Below are 19,728 nucleotides of genomic sequence, written 5' to 3'. Positions count from 1 at the left end.
GTGGCAGAGACTGACTGATGACAGTAAACTTGAGGTGACTCAGAAACATGGTATCTGGATTTGTCACAGAAATATGACTGTGACATTTGAAAGTGTCAAATGGAAATGACAACTTTTAACATGGATTTCCCTTAATCGGAATAGATCATGCATTTCATGCTGGAAATGTTCTGGCTGTTATCTGCTTCTGTGCTATTACATTTTGATGTGCCTCTGGTAATGGCTTTAATAAAATGTCTGGAATAGAGCCTGTTAAAGAGTTTTCTTAGATTTAGATGCTCAGATACCATGGGATTAACTGTAGCACAGATGAACATCTTCACTTTATGACAGAAGATTTCTAAAATAAAACGTAAGAATATTAGGGAAGACCCTCATGTACTACAACCTGATTTAAAGTCACAAAAGTAATTTCTGTTCTTTGACTATTTATAACTAGAGGAGTAAAGCTCCTTCTAATCTACATCAGTGAAGCATGCAGCATATCCATTCTTATAGCACTCACTTTTGGCTAAAATGAAATAGCTTTGTGACACACAGCTGCAGTTTATGGCATCTTCTTGGATTTCAGAGGTAGAAGGAGAACAGGGTCTGTGATTTTCTGAGCGAGACTGGAAGGGCCTCTCTCCTGCTTGTTGGTTCTGAGAGCTGAGCTGCAGTGAGGAGAGCCAAGTATTTGCCAGATACAAAATTACCGGGCTCATTTGTCTTCTACCTTCTACTCCCGTGACATGCTTATTCCTTCCTTCATTTTAGAAAATGACCTTGTGATCCTTGCTTCCAGCATCACACTATTTCCAGAGCAGCTGCACAGAGAGCAGTGAAAAATCTGCTCCTTGCTATTAAGGGTAAAAGCACTATGAGGGAAGGAAGCACAGGGTGTCCTTGCTGCAGCAGCCAGCTCCTGCTGAAACCTTGCAGCTTGCCACCTAGGAGAGAATTGGACCTTATCTAGCCACGATTAATGCCTGCCCTGTGGCTGTGCCTGCTCTGTCTTCATTTTAATAACAATTTTTAAAGGTCTGTAATAGACTATAATTGTAAAATGGCTTTTCTGGCCCTCTCCCAGATCTGTGGCTCCAGAGGCCAACATCAGAACGTGCTACATAATTTGGATCAGATACCCTTTGGTTGCAGTTATGGTTAGTGCAATTGCAGCCATGTACACTGGATTGCCTGGGAAATGAAAACAGTTGGGTTTATAGCAGAAAGCATGAGAGGAGGAGGCACAGGGCTGTTCTGAGAGTGGTTAAAAGCAGAGGAGACAAGCACAGGCCTGTTTCAGTGTGCCTGTGAATCCTTACACATGCATAGCAGGGGGTGTTGAAAAATTTAACAGAATTACTGCTGGGGATTTATCACAGCCTACATACCCTGTAAGCACTTACCTCAGTTTAAGTTCAGACATAGATGAATTTAACCAAATAACTTGTTGGCTTTATCTGGAAAAACATGTTTACATCTTTCTAAGAGTCTAAGATTTCTTTCAACCTTTTATTTCATAAACTACTTTTGGTTAAGCTCAGCCAGGCTGAGCTCAGTGTTGCAAGCTTTCTGGGGGAGCTTTGCAGTGGGACTCTTCATTTGCCTGCTTCTCACATAGGGCTTCCTCTGTCACTGTCATTAGTAAGATCTGGACACCTTATGTCACATTCTGACATGAACTGGGGGAGATTGAGGCATTATGTTGAGAGAAAGCAGATCTCAGACAGAAGAGGAACTGGGCCTTTTGAAAATCCTGGGTTTATTTGCATCTACAAGGATGTTTGTAATTATTTCCCTTCTTGTTCACCTGCCAGGTTCTGCTACTGCATCACATGTTGTATTCCTTAGGTTCATTGTGAGGTCCATGAAGAGATGAGAAAAGCATTTCCTTCATGTCCCCATCCTTTTGTCCAGCCTTAGAGTCAAAGAATCATAGAATCACTAAGGTCAAAAAAGGCTTCTAAGATTACTAAGTCCAACCATCAATTTAGCACCATTGCCATGTTCACAAATAAGCCATGTCCTCAAGTGCCACAGCCACGTATTTTTTGAATATTTCCAGGAATGGTGACTCCACCACTTCTCTGGGCATCCTGTTCCAATGTTTGACAACCTTTTCCATGAAGAAATTTTTCCTAACAACTGATCTAAACCTCCTCTGGCACAATTTGAGGCCATTTCATTTCTTTCTGTCACTTGTTAGCTGGGAGAAGAGACTGACATCACCTCACTACAACCTTTCATGTACTCATAGAGAGTGATAACATCCCCCCCAAACCTCCTTTTCTCCAGGCTAAATGACCCCAGCTCCCTCAGCTGCTCCTTATAGGACTTGTGCTCCAGACCCTTCCCCAGCTTTGTTGCCCTTCCCTGGACATGGCCTTCCCTTGGCAGGTACTGTGGGACCAAAGGCCCTCCACAGGTTGCTGAGCAGCAGCCAAGAAGTCAGCCCTCAACAGTTCAATGAAAAATGGCAGGTTTCAGCAGGTATGTGCCTCAGCCTTGATGGCAAACTCTGTGGCACAGTGCTGTGGTTTTTTCTCTGCTGAAAAAGCACCCTACACAAGCTGGTCCAGATCAGGATTCCCTGGATGCTAATTTCATACAAATATTAAGCAATAGTGATACTCGCATGACTGTGTGAGCTAGGAAAAGCAGACATGGCCTTGGATAACGGAGATTTAATATAGCATGTCTCTAGGAGAGGAAGGGAATTAGAAGTCAATAAATAGAGAACAAAAATACATGAATGAACTGTTCAGCAACAAAAATGTGTGTGGCTTGAGTTAAGCCATAGAGCCCTGAGCCTGGGAGAAAAAGTGAGAGATCAAAGATTAAGGCTGAGTCTCCTTATTGCTCGTGGCATCTGAAGAACATGTAAGATGACGGATGCATTAATTAGCTCACTGCATCTCAGGAGCTGAAATAGTTGGTAGGTGGGCTGAGCCATAAACTAAAATAATCCAGCATGTGAGAGAGGATGAGCAGGCAGCTTCAAGATTATACAGGAGATGGAAGCAAACAATGTCAACTGTCCAAAAAGAAAACATGGAATAATATCTTCAAAATTTACATTATTTTATTGCTATGCTTGTTCAGTAAAAATATATTTAGCCTTTTCTCTTCATTATCAATAGCATATGTAACAAGGATGAATATACCAAGTTTAGGGTATGTGGTCAATGCACTTAGAAGGGAGTTTTCAATAATTGTGATTTGTGAAATAACAAGTAAACTATTATTTTAGTAACTCCCCATATCCATTTTTACTCATGTTCATTGCCAGAATCGGGTAATTGCATTTTATGTGAGGCTGATATTGAAACTTAGAACATCCCTGGAGATCTTTGACAATTGAAGTTTACATGTGTTAGGAAATGGCTTACAATCACACTTAATGTATGCATAAATCATCCTAAAAAGTACACCAACAGACACAAATTATTTGGTGTTGGTGAGATTGATCAAATTTCTCATCAAGAAAATACAAAAAGAATTTGACAAATAATCCACAGACAGCATAAATGAGCAAACTGCAAGAAATTACTTGATTACGCCACCTTCACACTGAAATCCTAGGAGGATCATACCAAATTAAAAACATCAATTCATATTCAGGTACTAATGCACTGACTTTTCCAGTGGGCTGAAGATTGTCACTACCCATAGACTTCAAAAGGAATTATGGGTGATCAATTTGGATCTTAAAATAGATGTAGGAAGGTTAAGTGCAGTGTCTCTCACACAGGGTATCAGCCATGGTGGGATTTCAAAAGAGAGTCAAAAAACTTTGCTGAAGGAGAGTTTTCTCTTTAGGAAGGTTTGTAGGCAGGTGAGTGCTGGGGGTGCCTTGTCCTCTTTCTGGGGCTTCAGCTCTGCCTGCAGGCAGGGAGGAAGGGGCTTTGGGTGCAGCACCAGGCAGTGCTTTGCAGACAGATGCTTGAAAATGAGCAGCCTTCTTCCTGCTGGGGGAAGGCAGGTGCCAGCTCCCTCAGCAAACAAACTCGGGCCTGATACTGGAGGAAAACTGTGCTTTTCTGTCCAGACCCCCAGGGCAAGATACCTGTTGCACAAGGGAATTTTTCCACCCATTCAAGAGCATGACCCCGCATTGATCCTAGAGCTAGAAAGCACAAAATCTGTGGCTTCACTTTCCTTTCACCAGTTTGCAGTTTACAGGAGAGCTCCTGATCTGCAGGATGTTCTATGAAGACTGTCAAAAGTAAACCAGCCTGTTACCTCCCTAGGAAATCCCTGTTCTTGCAGGATAAAGGGGCTCAATGTGTACCTGATATCAAACAGTGCCTAATATACACGCGTATATAACACACACATATGTACAACATCACAAAGAGACATTTCCAACAGCTTTTACTACTGGTTCACCACTCCTTCCAACTGAATCTTTACACCACAACCTTCCACCACAACCTTCAGCAAGAATGGAAAATCCAGCAGCAGAACCTCAAAAAAGCTACCCAAAATATCCTGACACCTCACTTAATCTCAGCAACGGAGTCATTCAGAGTCACAGTGCCCTGCGATATCCTTATCTGTCATTCCCTTCTCCCTCTTCCCCCAAGGTACCTAACACAAAATCTGGCTCAATTTACTGTAAATGTGCACTAGGGAATCTGCTAAATTTGGCTCTATCAATACTGCACCTACACAACTTGAATAAAGAGCTTCAGTGTTTGAACTCAGCCCTTCTCAAAACTTGATGCGCTGTGATGAAACTGAGAGAAAGGGAGGTTACTCAATAAGCTTAAGCCCTTTAGAGACAGAAAAATGTACTGAACAGTAGTTCATATTGTTACTAATTTTAGTCTGACTTTCTTTACAGATTGTTTCCCGGGAAGAGTGACAAAAGTAGCAATGTGGTTTCAGCTATCTGTTCAGAAACCTGGCAGAGGCAATGCTTGTTTTGCTACCCTAATCTCTGCTGGATCCCTAGCAGTGAGGTGCTGCTCCTCTGGCAGGCCCCTGCTACTGCAGGGAAGGGTTCTAAAGCATCTCACTATGGCTGGTGGGCAAAGCACTGTGAGATGCACAGGGCTCCAAGTAGCTGGGGACACCAGCTTGTTTATCTCCTAGGGTACCTGGCTACCTTCCCAGTCCTGGAGAGCTGGTCAGCTTTGCCATGGCCATGTGGGGGTTACCCAGGAGGTACAGCCTGCTGAAATCTCACTACAACACCAAGGATGAGCTGAAGAGCTGCACAGCTGGCTCATCACTGGGGAGGCAGGTGGATATTTTACTGAAGGGATCCCATAGCAGGAATGGCAGTTCCTGTTCAAGCAGAAAGACCAGTGGCATGCAGTGGCAGAAAGCAGGTGAACCTGGCATTCAGCTGGACACATTTTCCATCTCACTGCAAATCACCTTCTCTTGTTTGTTGTGTAGTGGTGGTCTGGAATGAACAGCTCAGGGTGAGCAGGGAGAGGCATGAGATGTGTTGTGAAGACTGTGACACAGCTATCGGGAATCACTCAGGCACACCGAGGACTACGGGCACACCAGCGTGATTTGTACCAAGTCTAATGGAAAAATCAATTAATTCATTCTTGAAGAAGAAACAAAGCTGCATTAACAAATCTTCTCTGGTCAGTGCTATTTACATCTTTAATTGCCAGAAAAGGGGAGAACATCAGAACAAAGAGGCAGCTATAAACTGAGTCCCAGTGGAGGAGGGATTGACCAGGTAAGCATGCACTTAAACCAGGACATGTCTTTCAGCTGTCTGAACATTGTTGAGCATGGAGGGACTGTGTTCAAAGGCTTGGGTAAGCTGAGTGTGTGCTAAGGAGCTTATCTGCTGGAGTAGGTTAAATCAGCCATGAGAAGCCAAATTAAGATGGCTTGCATCTCACCTGCTGCTGCCAGTGCCACTGTATCTTCAGCCTGTCTGTGCTTGTGGGGATGGATCTGCTTACACCTTACCTCTGGCAGAGAAGAGAGGCCCCTGAGGAGGAGGAAATGTCTGCTGGAAGCCACACATAGATGTTTAGGGCTGTTTGCAGGATAGGACACATGTCCTAGACTTTTTGTGCCTCTGATCCTTTGACGAGCTTTGCTCCTCAGGAAGGAGTGCCATTCAGCACCACTGAATATCAGAACTGGCACTCCTAAATTTTAGTAATTAGTCCAATTAATTATTAAAGATACAGAAAATAACACTAGCAGGGAATCACCAGGGTTTGCTGATTATTCTCTTTCCATTTGGTTCCTAAATATTGCTGGGGAGCTGGAAGACAGTTTCAGGTAACTTACACTAGTCCAGATTCTCATCTTCACCAGAGCTGTGCCAACATGAGATATTTTTGGTTTGAAAAGAGTATAAATGAACTGAGAGTTTGGCTCATGGGTGAGGATTGGATAACATGATGACAGAAGGGCTTTATAAACATTTATTATTCAAAATCTCTTCTGCAAATGTGAACACGCCTAGGCAATTATCTTGCTTTAGCCGCAGATGGGCAATTTTGATGCAATTATTATGCACCTTCAGTACTACAAAGCTTTCAGTGCCATTTCTTTTGAAAATGTCTGAATTAAAGGGAATGAAAAAACTAATGAACTATTGCATCTTTTTCCTGTCAGCTGCACAACATCTAGTAGATGGCATCAGCATGCTTCATGTGGAAGAACTGCACGGTCATGGCTGTTAGCCCAAAGGCTTGTAACAGCTGAGCTTTTTTTGAAGACAAACCCATCTGTAGCCTTTGGTAGCTGAGTTGCTTGAGGAAGGATAATTTGTTGTTGCACACTCGGATCACGACATGAGATTGATAACAAGATTTTGTCATCTCTCAGATATCCCTAATGAGATGTTTCTACATGTCCCCAAAACCTGTGGTTATTTACTGTTCTGAGCTAGAAAAAAGCTTTTTGAGACTCCAGATACCAGCAGCATAATAGTGGAAAGTGTCTGAGGCCACACTGACAAAGAGAACAGTTTGTTTTTAGCACAATTGCTATGGAGGAAACACACTTGTCTCCAGTTTCTCGAAACCACTTGTGTCTGGTTTCTTGCAGCAAACACATCCGGGAAGCCAGCTGTTTTTTGTTTTGTTTTGTTTTAATCCTTAAAACAAAGCAAAGCTCAAGAAATATAAAGCAGCAAACAAGTTAGTTTGCAACTTGCCAGCCAAAAGTAAAGTTCACAATTAACTATACATATAACTGGCAAAATTTTCAAGAGCAATTTCCTAATTATGACTCCTGTTCACCTGAAAATAAAGCCAATTCACTGCTTACTTTTGAAAAGACTGCAAGAAGATATCTTTAGCAGTTTGGCACATTTTAGTTGCACATTCATTCTTGTTGAGAAACAAATCCATTAACACATGAAATAACTCTTGGTGGTACGATTATATCTTCCCCTAGGTGGTTCTGAGTGACTTATTTGGACCTCTATAACTTGGATGGCTGATGAGCCAAACCAAGCCAAACCTGGTATATCCCATGCTAAGAGCCAGCAGCCAGCCACAGCACCCTATACATGAGCAATGCTATGAGAAGCAGACTGAAATCCCACAGGATTTATTGAGCCCTCTTAGCTCACAGAGCAGCTATAAGTACTATCACTCATGTAATCATAGAGCAGCTGTAAGTACTATCACTCATGTAAATGTTACATTTCAGCAGAGCTCATGCACTCTGCTTCCACAACACACAACATTTGGCCCACCATCTCTGATTCCCAAGCATGCACTAACCACTCTTTGAGGTTCTTGTTGCTTTTCAGACTGCTGACAGCCCGCTAGCACACTGAGAGAAACCACCTTCCTTGTTTCAATTACCCCCCTTATTCTGCTTGATGTCACTGAGCTCTTTCCTCACCTTCCTCAATCCATGGTTTAGCTGATCTTTATCATATTCCCATACAGTTATCTGTCTTGCATGATCAAGAGTACAACTCTGCTAAAAAAATACACATGGAACTTGGTAAAGCAGAAAATTATGGCAGGATCTATCTGGAACTACAGAAGAGCATGGTTTTGTAAATTCTCTGGAAAACCTGTGAAATCAATAGAGCTCTTTGTTAAATGCTGTAAGACTTTCAGATGGTTGGCCTTAATTGTTAAAAATTTCATGAGCAAGGGCAGGACTGCATACATATTAACAGAAAGCAGCTGATCATGTGTCTGTATGTCACTATATCCTCTTCTGGCACACTATTTTTAAACACTAAGTTTTCTATTTCACTTCTCCAGAATCAAAAGACACTTAAAAAAAAGTAATGTGGAGATGAATTTCAGGGTGAATTTCAGGCTGGTCAAAACCTGAGTTCCCCTCTGCAAGTTAAAATACATCTAAATAGTTATTAACTTGATATTTTTAATATTCACTCAGCCAGACACTTTCTGATAGAAATTAGGAAGAAATTAGTTACTGTGAGGGTGGTGAGGCACTAGAACAGGGTGTCCAGAGAAGCTGTGATGCCGCATCCCTGGAAGTGTTCAAGGTCAGGCTGGATGGGGATTTGAGCAATCTGGTCTAGTAGGAGGTGTCCCTGCCCATGGTGGGGGAGTTGGAACTAGATGATCTTTAAGATCTCTGCCATTCTGTGACAAAATTAGCATTCTGTTATGGGACTCAGTGGAATTCTTCTAGATAGGGTCAAGTGCTGCCTGCACCCATCACATTTAATATAGAGAACTTCATTAAAACTGAAAATGCTAGATGAAAATTTGATTATTAAAAATAAGCTAAGTTCTCATTTTAGTGGATTAATACAATTTCTTTTTAAATTTCAAGGTTAATAAAAAATAAATCAAATGCTCCTTGTTTGAATCAACATCTCTTTGCCTGAGGACAGTAAAACATTTAAGAAGCCTCTGGCAAAAAGGGGCAAGCAGAAGCAGAACAGGTACATTCACAGCAATATGTTCTGGTATGTGTAATTTTGGGATATCCTAGGGACAGCACAATAAAAGAAGCAATGAAGCACACCTAAATTTAATAACATTTATGCCTCATTCAGTGTCTACAGACCACTAACCACTGACAAAATTAAAAGGTAGATCTGATGTGGCTCTGCACTGAGCAGGTTGGCCTAGAGCTGCCTCCCCAGGTCCCCAGCAGCTGGAATTACACCATGATTCTATGACCTGATGTTCAGGGATCACAGTGAGATGGTCTAACAAGACCACCACTTGTTAGATGGAAAAAATATAATTACAGACAATGTTATAGAGCTGTGGCTTCATTTTTCTTCCAGTCACTCTTCAGAGTGACTCTACTGAAAGTAGAGGTGAGATTCCTGCTATTTTCTAGTGTCCTATTGAATAGGAGGTTTTCATATTGGAAGAATTATCTTTCTGTACATAGAGTCCTCCTCTAGCAAATGGACTTGGATTCATACCATCCAATGTGCCTCATCTTAGCAATGTACTACATGAAGGTTACTAAAACTCTGTCACTGAATGGGCACTCAGGTGCTTGAAGGGACTTGAGATCCCTGAGGCTTAACAGCTGAGGATGCTGAAAGAGATGGGGAATGCCATCCTCCACATAAGACTTCCAGAGGCCCACTCCCCCAGTGGGAATCTGAATGTTTCACTCAGGCAGTGGAAGTTTTTGAAGATATGAAGCGAACATTGCAGCAGTCTCTAACTGCTTGTGAAATGAAAAGCTTCAGTAAATGAGTAAACAGCTCCCAGCTCCAAAGAGAAGGGACACAATTTATAAATTAACAAACCAAAAGCAACCAACACTAGCTCTAGGTGAGGAAGAGCTCAGTCAGCTCATATCTCAGTCAGAGATATGAAGAACAGGGAAGAGATGAGGCTGCCACAGGAGACTTCGTGAAGGCTTGCTTAGCCAAGAGACCCAAATGATACGGCAGTGACCATGAAGCCATAAAGTAAATGAGGCTCTTTTCTTAAAACTCGCTGAGTTGTAGCCCTGACCCCAAGGACTGGCAAACAAACCAACAGGAGGGTTTTTTCCTTTTCTACAGCCAGGATGAAGAGAAGCAGTCTTCACTGTCATCAAGGCAGGTGAACAAGGTAACAAAACCATATTTTGTTTGCCTTCCCCATTTCTGAACCAGATTCTCTGGAAAAAAGTTACTATTTGGAAAGCTATTTTAGCACTGGAAAACAAAAAATGGTTGTGTATGAGTGTGTGAACACCATATATGAACCTGTCTGCCCATCAGCTCATACCTTAACATTATTTCCCTCCAAAAGCCCTTATGATGTTCACAGACAACATTGTGTAGCTGTAGGGTTTTTCAGTTTATGATGCCCTGTTCATATATCTCTGTTGCTGTCAGCCTCCACCTTTGGCTATTTGTTCTTTTTTACCATTTATAGCTTTGTCTAGCAAGAAAGGGTGGCCAGCTTCTGGAGACCTGGACTGAACAGGATCCTCAGTCAGGTACGTGTGCATTTCTCTGAGGCTGCCTTTTCATACAAACACAAACAATCCTGGGAAATCTGGACACAGTCCATAACCACTAGGCAGCTGGACAAATAGGTTTTTTCCACTTCTGTAGTACTGTCAGCCTCCAACACTTCTCACTGTACCATCCGTCTTTATTGAGAGCTGTTAATTATAGCTACAAAGTGTTGCCATGCATGCACTTTCCTTTTTTAAAGCAGCTTTAAAGGTAGATGCCTTCAAGGTATTTTGACACAGATCTGGGCTGGAAAAAATAAAAGCAGAATTCCTTATCATTCTTTCTTGGTTTTTGTAGTTATTTTTGTTGCTGCTGTAAACATTGTGGAGAATCTATCTAGGACAGTCCCTATTTAATGAGTTTGTGCACTGGGGGTCAGGATACTTGATCTGGTGACTAAGGTAAACAACATTCTGCAAAAAGGCCACCTGTGAAACCTTCTCCCATGTATGATGATTGGAAAAACAGCAAATCCACGCTCACCTCAGCTTTCTGCTCCTTCCTCTATGCAGTAAACACGGTATCACGCTCTTGTCCCAGTCCTTTTTTTTTTTGCTTTGCCAGCCATAAAATACACCTACTTTTCTGTCTGTGTGTGCAGGTCATGCCTGGAGGCAGGAAAGGGAGGAGGTGACCTGAGGTCCCTTCAGCCTGTCTTGCTTTTGTGCCAAGGTCTCAGTGAGTGCAGAGGTCAGATCATCTTGGGTGGGACCAGCAGAGGCAGATTTGCTCTTGAAGTCTCCTGAGAAAAGCCCTAGGGGTGTGGGAGCTTAGCAGCTTGCTTAACTAACCAGAGACAGTGATAATGAAATGCAGTTTAACTACTGACCAGAGAGAGCATTTGGTGCTGCAAGACACAACATTTTTTTCCAAGCAAAAGCCATTACACAAATATATTTCTTCATAGCACATGCCCTGTCTGCAGGTAACAAGAACAATTATTTCTCCTTCTAGTCCTTGCCTCAAGCACTGTTACCTCATAGGAGGCAGATAATATAATTATTTTGAAGCATCTGTTCAAGCCACAGCAGAGGAGACAAAAGTAATGGAACAACAAGACAAAATTACAGGACATTAGTTAATTCAATCATCCTTGGAATGATTTGGCAAACCAGGCTCAAGATTAAAGAATGTGGGTCTGTCCTGATCAGGCAGTAGCCAATTTTTATTCTCACTTAGCACTTCACTGAAGTCCAAAAGCCCAGAAGAAGTGATTCTGAAGAGATGAAGGCTCTTCAGATTAAGGGAAAGCTTTTCACAGGACACAAATGTTTAGCTCTTTTCAGAACATCACGGTCTGAAAAACAAATGTGAACTTCAAGTAGAATCTGTGAGGTTAAATTAGAAAAGACTGGTGTCCTAAGGAAGGAGTCATGATCATTTTCTCACAAAAGCTAAAACATGAGTTCTCAGAGACAGTGTTAGCTACCTGAATAGAAGGAATTACCAAATTAGTCAAACAGAATTTTAAAAGAAATCTCTCAAAAGGTATTTCCAGGAGGTTTAGAAAGGAAGGTAAGCATATAAATGCCACCTTATGCTCCTGGGCTCACTATGCAGGCTTACCACAGCGAAGCTACCTCCAGAGAAGATAGGATTGGGCCATTATTTTTGTGGCTTTCTGCCAGCCACTCACATCAAGAGTCTGATGCATGGTACCAAGCTCCACACCATGCATTTGAGGGAGAGAAAAACTATCACCTTCACCATGGTCCAGGAGCAGATTTTAAGCTTTTCAATGGAAGACATTGAGAGGAGCAGTATCTCAATTCTAGTTAGGTACCTAAATCTGCGATGGTGGAGGGCTCCCACTAGCTGCCAGTTTGACCACAGCCTTTTCTCTTTCTCCTCACCCTTTCCTGCTGTTTACCTTACACACCGCACATTTGTGTTTCTGCTGTAGGTTTTGCTCTCCCTCTGAGTTCTGTAGGAAAAACCAGATATTCAGCTCCAAGCTGGCAGTGCTGGAATATGCAGTGTGACACTGAGAAGCCAGCTGTGTCACATTTCCTCCCTAATCCAACCCTTGGTACTGTCTTCAGAAGACACTGATGTGAATGGGAGGCTCCTCTAGAAAAACTCTGGAGCTGTTATTTTCTCAGGAACAGGCAGCCTGTAGAGCATATTTTTGAGAGCTGGCTGAGAAAATTTTTCAGGGGGCATAGAGACCAAGAGACCATGACATTAATTTCAATCACCTAAGAACACAAGTCTGCCCAAAGAAGCAGCTGAAACCACAACTCATGCAATCACCTGGCCATGGTACAGCACAGCTGTATTATGTCAAGGCAGCAGCAAGAAGCCACCTCCAGACCCCCTGTGGGGTGACAGCACACCAATCCCACCTCCCATGGGGACACACTTTCCTCTTCAAAAGGCAAGAAAAGCAGCTTCTGTAGGTTTCATCAGGAAGTGGTAGCTACTTGACTTGAGAAACAGAAGTTAACAACAGCATCACCCTGAGCTCTGTGGCTTGGGCTTCAGCTGAGCTAAGCCCAAATGGATGCTCCACGACCAAGCTAGATGCCAGATGGACAGCAGGTTGGACACTGGACACACATCCACCAGCATCACCACTACCACAAACGCCATGCTGCTCCAGCAGAAGGCTTCACTACTACTGCTGCTTGCTCTTTGTAGAATTTGGCCTTTTCTTCAGCCAGGACCTCTGGCAGAAAAGTGCATATTCACTGGAAACAGTCTGAGAAGTGATACAGTGGTCCATCAATAACACAACACCTCCAGCACCTCTCAGATATCTGCAGGAGAGATAAAGATGACTACAAGTATCATAAACCTCTTGTACAATATCCACGTCTTCTTTTAATTAATTGTTTTGATACCAAGCACAAAGGTGACCGACGACTGTAGACATCAAGCTGAGCTCTTGCTGTAGACATCAAACTGATTTAATCTGAAGTCACTCCTAACTGGTCTCTGTCAAACTCGGGTAAGTATCAGATGCTTTATCTTTTAATTTCAATGGTTTATTTTGTTTCTTCATTGGTTTTTTATTATTATTTTTATTTTCCCCAAGAAGCTAATGTGAACTTGAAATGTGAAGTAATTTTATTTTCAGGAGCACAAAGTAAATAGGTATTATTTTAAGGATAATGTTCTGAATTAGACAAATAGCGTTTATAAACTGAAGTTTTTTGAAAGAAAACATGCTTCATTGGATGACATTTGCTAAAAACACTTGCATTTGTCATGTCTTGATGCCTCCACAGCTTATTTATGACTCTCTTAATGCTGTCTGCTCTGGTGGCGAAGCTCCCATCTAAGTAGTAATATAAATCAGCAGGATGCCAAAAGTTAACCACACTGCAACATTTTAATGTTGCTGGGTAAGAGAGACTCACGAACACAAACCACTGAAAAATCGATAGTAAAACAGCATCCAGTCATGCCAAATGGCTCTGACCTTCTTTCCCCTTTGAGCTTCCTCATGGCCAGGGGTTTGGTTAGCAGTGGGGTTCTGTGCCTGCTGCAGAAAAGGAGGGCAGTACCCATGGTGCAGAGAATTGCACTTCATATGACTCAGGATCACACTAATGGACTCAGCTCCTTGTACTGCTGGGGGTGATGGCTGGAGTCTCATCTTTTCCATCACAGCAGAAATACCTGTGAAACACACCTAGAAACTGGCCCACATTCCCTGAACCTCAAGTGAAGCTATGGCACTGAAACTTTGTGGCCCTTGCAGAACCAAATCTCAATTCTGAGCCTGTGGGCATATAGACCAAAAGTGACTTTTGTGAACTCAATATGTTGGTATATAAGAGTAAGTGAGATCTACTACGCTCGTCTTCTACCGTTGTTGCACCAGCATTTTGATTAATTTTCAAAGACACAACAATACTTCGTGTTACCTGTAACCTTTTCTGTATTTTCAAAAAAAAAAATCTTCAAATTCTGAAGGATTAGTGGCAGATAATTTGGGGGCAATATAGAGACAAAACTCTGAATCAGTGAAAAAGAACATTCTAAACCATGTTCAAATATGGTTGCAGATCAGTGCAGGGGCTGCACTGTGATGATTCTTTCATTCAGCCAACACATCAGGTGCATTCAAGGTTTCAGAAGAGTTTTAGTTCTAGCTTCTGGTGTTTTCTTTAGTCCTAAATCTTTATGAAATAAAAAATCAAGATCTAAATTATAAATAAATAAATAATCCAGTAAATCATTCTTGCAAATTCCTTTCTTTCCCTCTCAAAAAAGTCATTAGATAGGACTATACCATACAAATAAACAAGCTTTCTGAGGTATTTTTCTAAAATGTGAACAAACCCCTCTATTATTCCTCCCAGCTGGAACACAGAGGGCAAATCTTTATAAAAGGCATGTTTTCTGCCTAGAGATATACAAAGCTAAGCAATATCTTGCAAAGATTTTAATTTAATCTTTCATGTAGCCAGGGAGTTTTAAGCCCTAGCGCTTTTAATTTATGTTACGTCATAAATTAATAATGTAGATATGATGGAGGATAGCTCATCAGATTAAATGTGTCATTTTATAAAGCAGTTTGGAAGCAAGAAGTATGAAGTACTCTTAAATGATGCATTAGGTGCACAAATCATTGCATGTGTTATTTCTGGACTGGACAATGGTTGAAATGAATAATCATTTAGTTACAGTAATTTTATTTTAAGCTACTGAGCACTTGCACAAGAAGTAGGAGAGTGATGCTGGCATGCTCTTCTGTGCCCTTCCAGAGCTCTCTGTATCACTTCCATGCACGCAGTTCTGCGCCATGACGTCCTTGGTGGCAGCCATGGGAGAAGTTCTCCCTGAGCAGTCTACACCTGGGCACAACCCTGGCAGCATTTGATGGAGCTGATTAGGGAGTGTAGAGCAGTTGGAAGTGAATGCATGAGTTCTGGTGAGTGACTCTCTCCCCACAGTGTGGACACACTGATAGTCTACTTCAGCTAAAACCACAAGTTCTTATCATGCAATATGTTTCAATCATAAGTCCTTAGTACTTCACATTGTGGCTTAATACTCAAAATCTGATACAGAAACTGAATAAACCTGCTCTAACATTCAATTCTCACTACAAAATTTTGGTGGCAAATTCACTACTATTATACATGCTATAAAAAGGGAAAAAAAAATCTGGTTTTCTGTCATAAACCAGCTAAAAACTGGTTTCTGTCCATGACAGGTATGTTCTTCTTGTGAGACTACAAAACATAAAAATTCATGTATTTACAGCATAGCATACATACTGGTATAATTCAACATGAATTAAAAAACTGTAGTAAACCATATAATCTGTGCAGAAGGGACTATACATCTATTCACTGTTACTACATTTTACGATCCCCCTTTTGTGTATTTTTCCTGGTGGTTGCTGTTTCTACATGCCCTCTGACCTGTGCAGGGAGGTACCCAAAGCACACATGCTGCCTCTGGTGCCCTCAGGAAGGGGCAGTGTGAAAGCAGTGCCTGTGCCAGGGGGAGGGGAGGCTGAGCAGCCCAGTCCTGCTGAGGTGGATGGGCAGGTGTCCTGGGGGAGGTTTGCTGCCAAAAAACATTAGGCACCTGTGGATTTTAGCAGCCTGTGTAGGCAAGATCTGAGAACCCCTTCCTTTTCTACTTCACTGCTAAGGTGACTTAGATATCATATTTCCACCTTTTCCCACTATTGCCTTTTAATTTATCTTGTTCCAAATTCTTGCCAGAGAGCTCAGATAAGATGTAAAATATAGATGAAAGTAAAGGATAAAAGAAGTAGAAAGTGATTATGCCAATTTCTTTACAGTTCTAGGTCAGAATTGTCTTCTTTTAACTACCCAGAAATCTGTGAAATATCTCCCTAATGCGTCCAAACATGCCTGGACTGCAAGCTTTCCTGAGGATGGTGATGCCTCCTATGGAGCTGCAAAGTCCCTGTGCATCTCTTTATATATCTGCACACATATATAATATGGAAAAAAAGGAATAATTAGAAGGGGAGGCTGGACTGTAATGCTCGGGTTTACTGACGTACACACATGTGACACCTCAGCTGTAATGGAGCAAGCAGGTGAACAGTAAATAATTTCACAGTAACTCTTGGGGCAGCAGCACCAAAAGGCCTCAGTGGAGATAGGGGACATGCTGAGGCAGACACTGTGAACACATGGCAAGGAGGAGTCCTCCCCCCTCCCTGAAGGACTGGCTCCTCCAAAACAATAGGGAGGACAAGGAAATCAGAGGGCTGCAGTGACTTGCTCCAAACCACAGAACAAATCTGCAGCAAAGCTGTGGGAGCCACAGCTGCATCTCGAAAGGAACACATCTTCTCTGACACCCAGAAAAAGCTCTCTAATTTAACCCTGTTCAGTCTGCTTGTCAGACACACAAACACACACAGTTTATGAAGCCTGGGCAAGCCTACTGCTAATGATGTCCCCCTGCATCCTAAACAGCTGCAGGGCTGGCACCTGCTCTTCAACTCAGCCATCATTTAATTAATAAAAGACATGAAACTACCAACTGTATCAATTTACTGCAGCAATGAGTGCAGTGCTCTGGGTTTTTAACCCCAGGGATTTGGCAAACCACAACAGCTCACCCCAGAATTCAGTGGTATTTAAAACATTATCTGAGAGCAGCTGGGAAGAAAAATACTTAAAACCAATGAAATGAAAAGGTACTTGCTTTTAGGCTAGGATTTGTTGCTGGTTTTAGATTGAGCTGCAGCTTTCTGTAACCTCCATATTCCTCTTATCTCTGTATTTGCTGTGAACAAATACAACCTGAAGACTGAAGCTCAGGAAACATGACACTTAGGAAAATGCCTTTAGAACTTCTGGATCCTGCTCTAGAACCTGCAGTGAATGGTCATATCCATTATCTGCAGCCCCCACATTATTTAAAAGATGAAGACACTGTAATGATGGCTAAGCAGTAAAATATCTTAACCCTAGTAATCGGAGGTAGAGCATTTCCTGAGTAACCTGGTTTCTTAGATTTTTCTTGTAGTAAGTTTCCACCTTGCTGCTGCGCAGCTGGGAGCTGAGAAATGTGTACTTCTTACTGTTTACTTTTCTGAGCTACTTCATTAAAAGTCTATGAGCCCCACTGTGTAACAGAAGGGGAAAAGGTTGTTCACATCCTTCCACATATCAGGGAAGCTCTCTGACATGGGACATCTTGATGGCTGAGTCATCCCATCTGTCCCAGCCACCTCTCAGGCCAAAATGAGCAGAGCAGAGCAGAGCAGAGCTGAGGGAGTGCTCAGGGAGAGGCAGTCCTTCAAGCAGCCCGAGCATCCTCAGCCTCTCCTGGAGGCACTCAGGGCACTCAGGGCTCAGGCTCTGCGGGTTTGGCTCGCTATGAAGACAAGGTGTGCTGAAGACAAAGTGCTGCCTTTGGTTATGACTGCGCTTCCTCCCGGAAATAAACAGAACAGCTCAAGTTTAACTGGGATCAGAGCTTGGCCTTTGATGTCAAGGGCGTAGTGCCAGGAAAATACTGCAGGACTTTTTACTCAGCTATTCAAGGCTCTGCTCTAGTCCTCAGCTTGGAAAAGAAAAGCTTACTTAGCTTACTCAGAGACTGACACAGAAGTCAGCCATGGGGAGGGGAGAGAGATATTAAGAAAAAGAAATTATGATTGCAGAAATGTCTTGATAAGTAATTGCAGAAAATGCAGACTTTCATTACATGACTTGCATATGTTGGAAATTATATTAGGAATAATAACAGCGCCTAACACTGGACACACAATGAACTCAGACCATCCTTTAACAAACCTTGAGAGGAAAGCAAACACAAGTTTGATGTAACTGACTGATTTGAACAAAATGTCTGTGAAATGCAGAGCAGCATGCAAGAGCCACGGGATTAAAACAAAAGCTCCCATACCTGTATCTTTGCTTTGGAGACTGCTTTTCAGCTGACTTAAAAACATGTCCAAGATAATACAAAGGAAAGAATAAAAAGTTCCAGTTTGTTGCAAACCACGTTAGAGTGAAGGGTGCATCGAATTTCTTAAAGGTCAGTTTTGCTAGCTGGGTTGAGCCCGACCAAGAGGAGCAGACACCCAGGACCACGGCCACACCCCAGAAAATCTTCTTGAGTTGCGTCACGGAACATTTCCAGCAGCAGCGGCTCACCCTTCCACTGCCTTCCGCCCCAGCTTGCATCTGTGCTTCGGCTGGGGCTGGAGACTCCCGGGAGCGCTCATCCCCTGAGGAGAAGAAAACACATGCCTTACTAAGGAAATCCATCCTGCATTTTAGTTTTCAAATCTCAGGCCCCTCTGAAGCCAGGTGCAAAGGAATCCACCGGATCTTGCCACAAAATGCCCTTTGTTTTTAGATCATTGCAAAGCCTCTGGTTGAACTGAGGCATAATTAGAAGGCAAATAACAATTATCGCCTCTAGATTTAGAAGCCTTGGGTAAAATGGAAGTGAAAATTACATGTTGCTTTGATGTACATAGAAAGGCTTAACACACCACTTAAACTCGTGCTGTTAGGATGTGTAAATGAATGAAAAATGTGGTATTGAGTTTGATAAATCAGCAAAGGGAATTATAACAACACTTGAAATTGTTATTGTCTCGGAAAATGCAGAAATGGCCAGTTTATGGAATACGGTGTTTCTTAGAAGAGAAGGAGGGCAACATATTTAATCTTGAAGTTAAGCAAAATCATTGCTACATAAATAGCATGATTAATACTGAATTGGATCACCAGGCACTTCAGTGATCCCTGGAAAAACAGGTCTCCTGTGGCTGTAGCCAAATAGCAAAAACTAGATCAAACCACATGCTGTCCTGAAGTCCATCTCTGACCAGGCAAGCCTAACTTTTTTGAGTTGTGCACAAAGACTGGACTGGAGCTTTGCCCCATTATAACTAAGCCTTGAAAGCTGCTGGAAATTTTTCACCTAAAAACCTTACCCCGTCAACCCTCAAACATGAATTGTTATAGCCCTGCTATCCAACAGCTGTCAGTCGATAATGTATCCAGCTTGTGACGGAATAAGGAAGGGTTAGCTGGTTGAGTTCCAGAGAGATCAAAACATGCTGGCAGACCTCAGCAGCAGGCCATTGCCTTCAGGGCTTTCTACCTGCCTTTCTTGAATTTACCCCATTCAATATCTGCTGGAGTTGTCAGTCACCCACACACAACACTCAGCAGTGGTTTCTCTAAGAGGCTGACTGCAGTTTAGTTGATCCATTTACCTAAAGCAGGAAGTAACAGTAGTTCATATTGAAATTCTGGAATTTACAACTTCAAAACTGTCCAGAATTTACTGTGAGCATTGAAAGGTGAAAACGTAAGTAAAGCCAGGAAAATGAAAGACTGTATCATTTCCAAACATTTATAAATATT

At 42.2% G+C, this 19,728-nt stretch overlaps 1 protein-coding gene across 2 annotated transcripts in view; it reads right to left on the bottom strand.

Annotated features, from left to right (window-relative positions):
• SLC35F3 (solute carrier family 35 member F3) overlaps positions 1-19,728 on the bottom strand; it is a 163,331-nt gene that overhangs the window by 27,480 nt on the left and 116,123 nt on the right. For both annotated transcript variants that reach the window (XM_036380249.2, XM_036380250.2), the window contains one exon: positions 18,251-18,575. In XM_036380249.2, the coding sequence (XP_036236142.1) occupies positions 18,251-18,575 (325 nt within the window). The remainder of the gene's footprint in view (positions 1-18,250; positions 18,576-19,728) is intronic.

This window comes from Molothrus ater, chromosome 3 (assembly GCF_012460135.2).
Source record: "Molothrus ater isolate BHLD 08-10-18 breed brown headed cowbird chromosome 3, BPBGC_Mater_1.1, whole genome shotgun sequence".
Classification (NCBI taxonomy): Eukaryota; Metazoa; Chordata; class Aves; order Passeriformes; family Icteridae; genus Molothrus; species Molothrus ater.
This window is presented reverse-complemented; position numbering and strand designations above follow the sequence as displayed.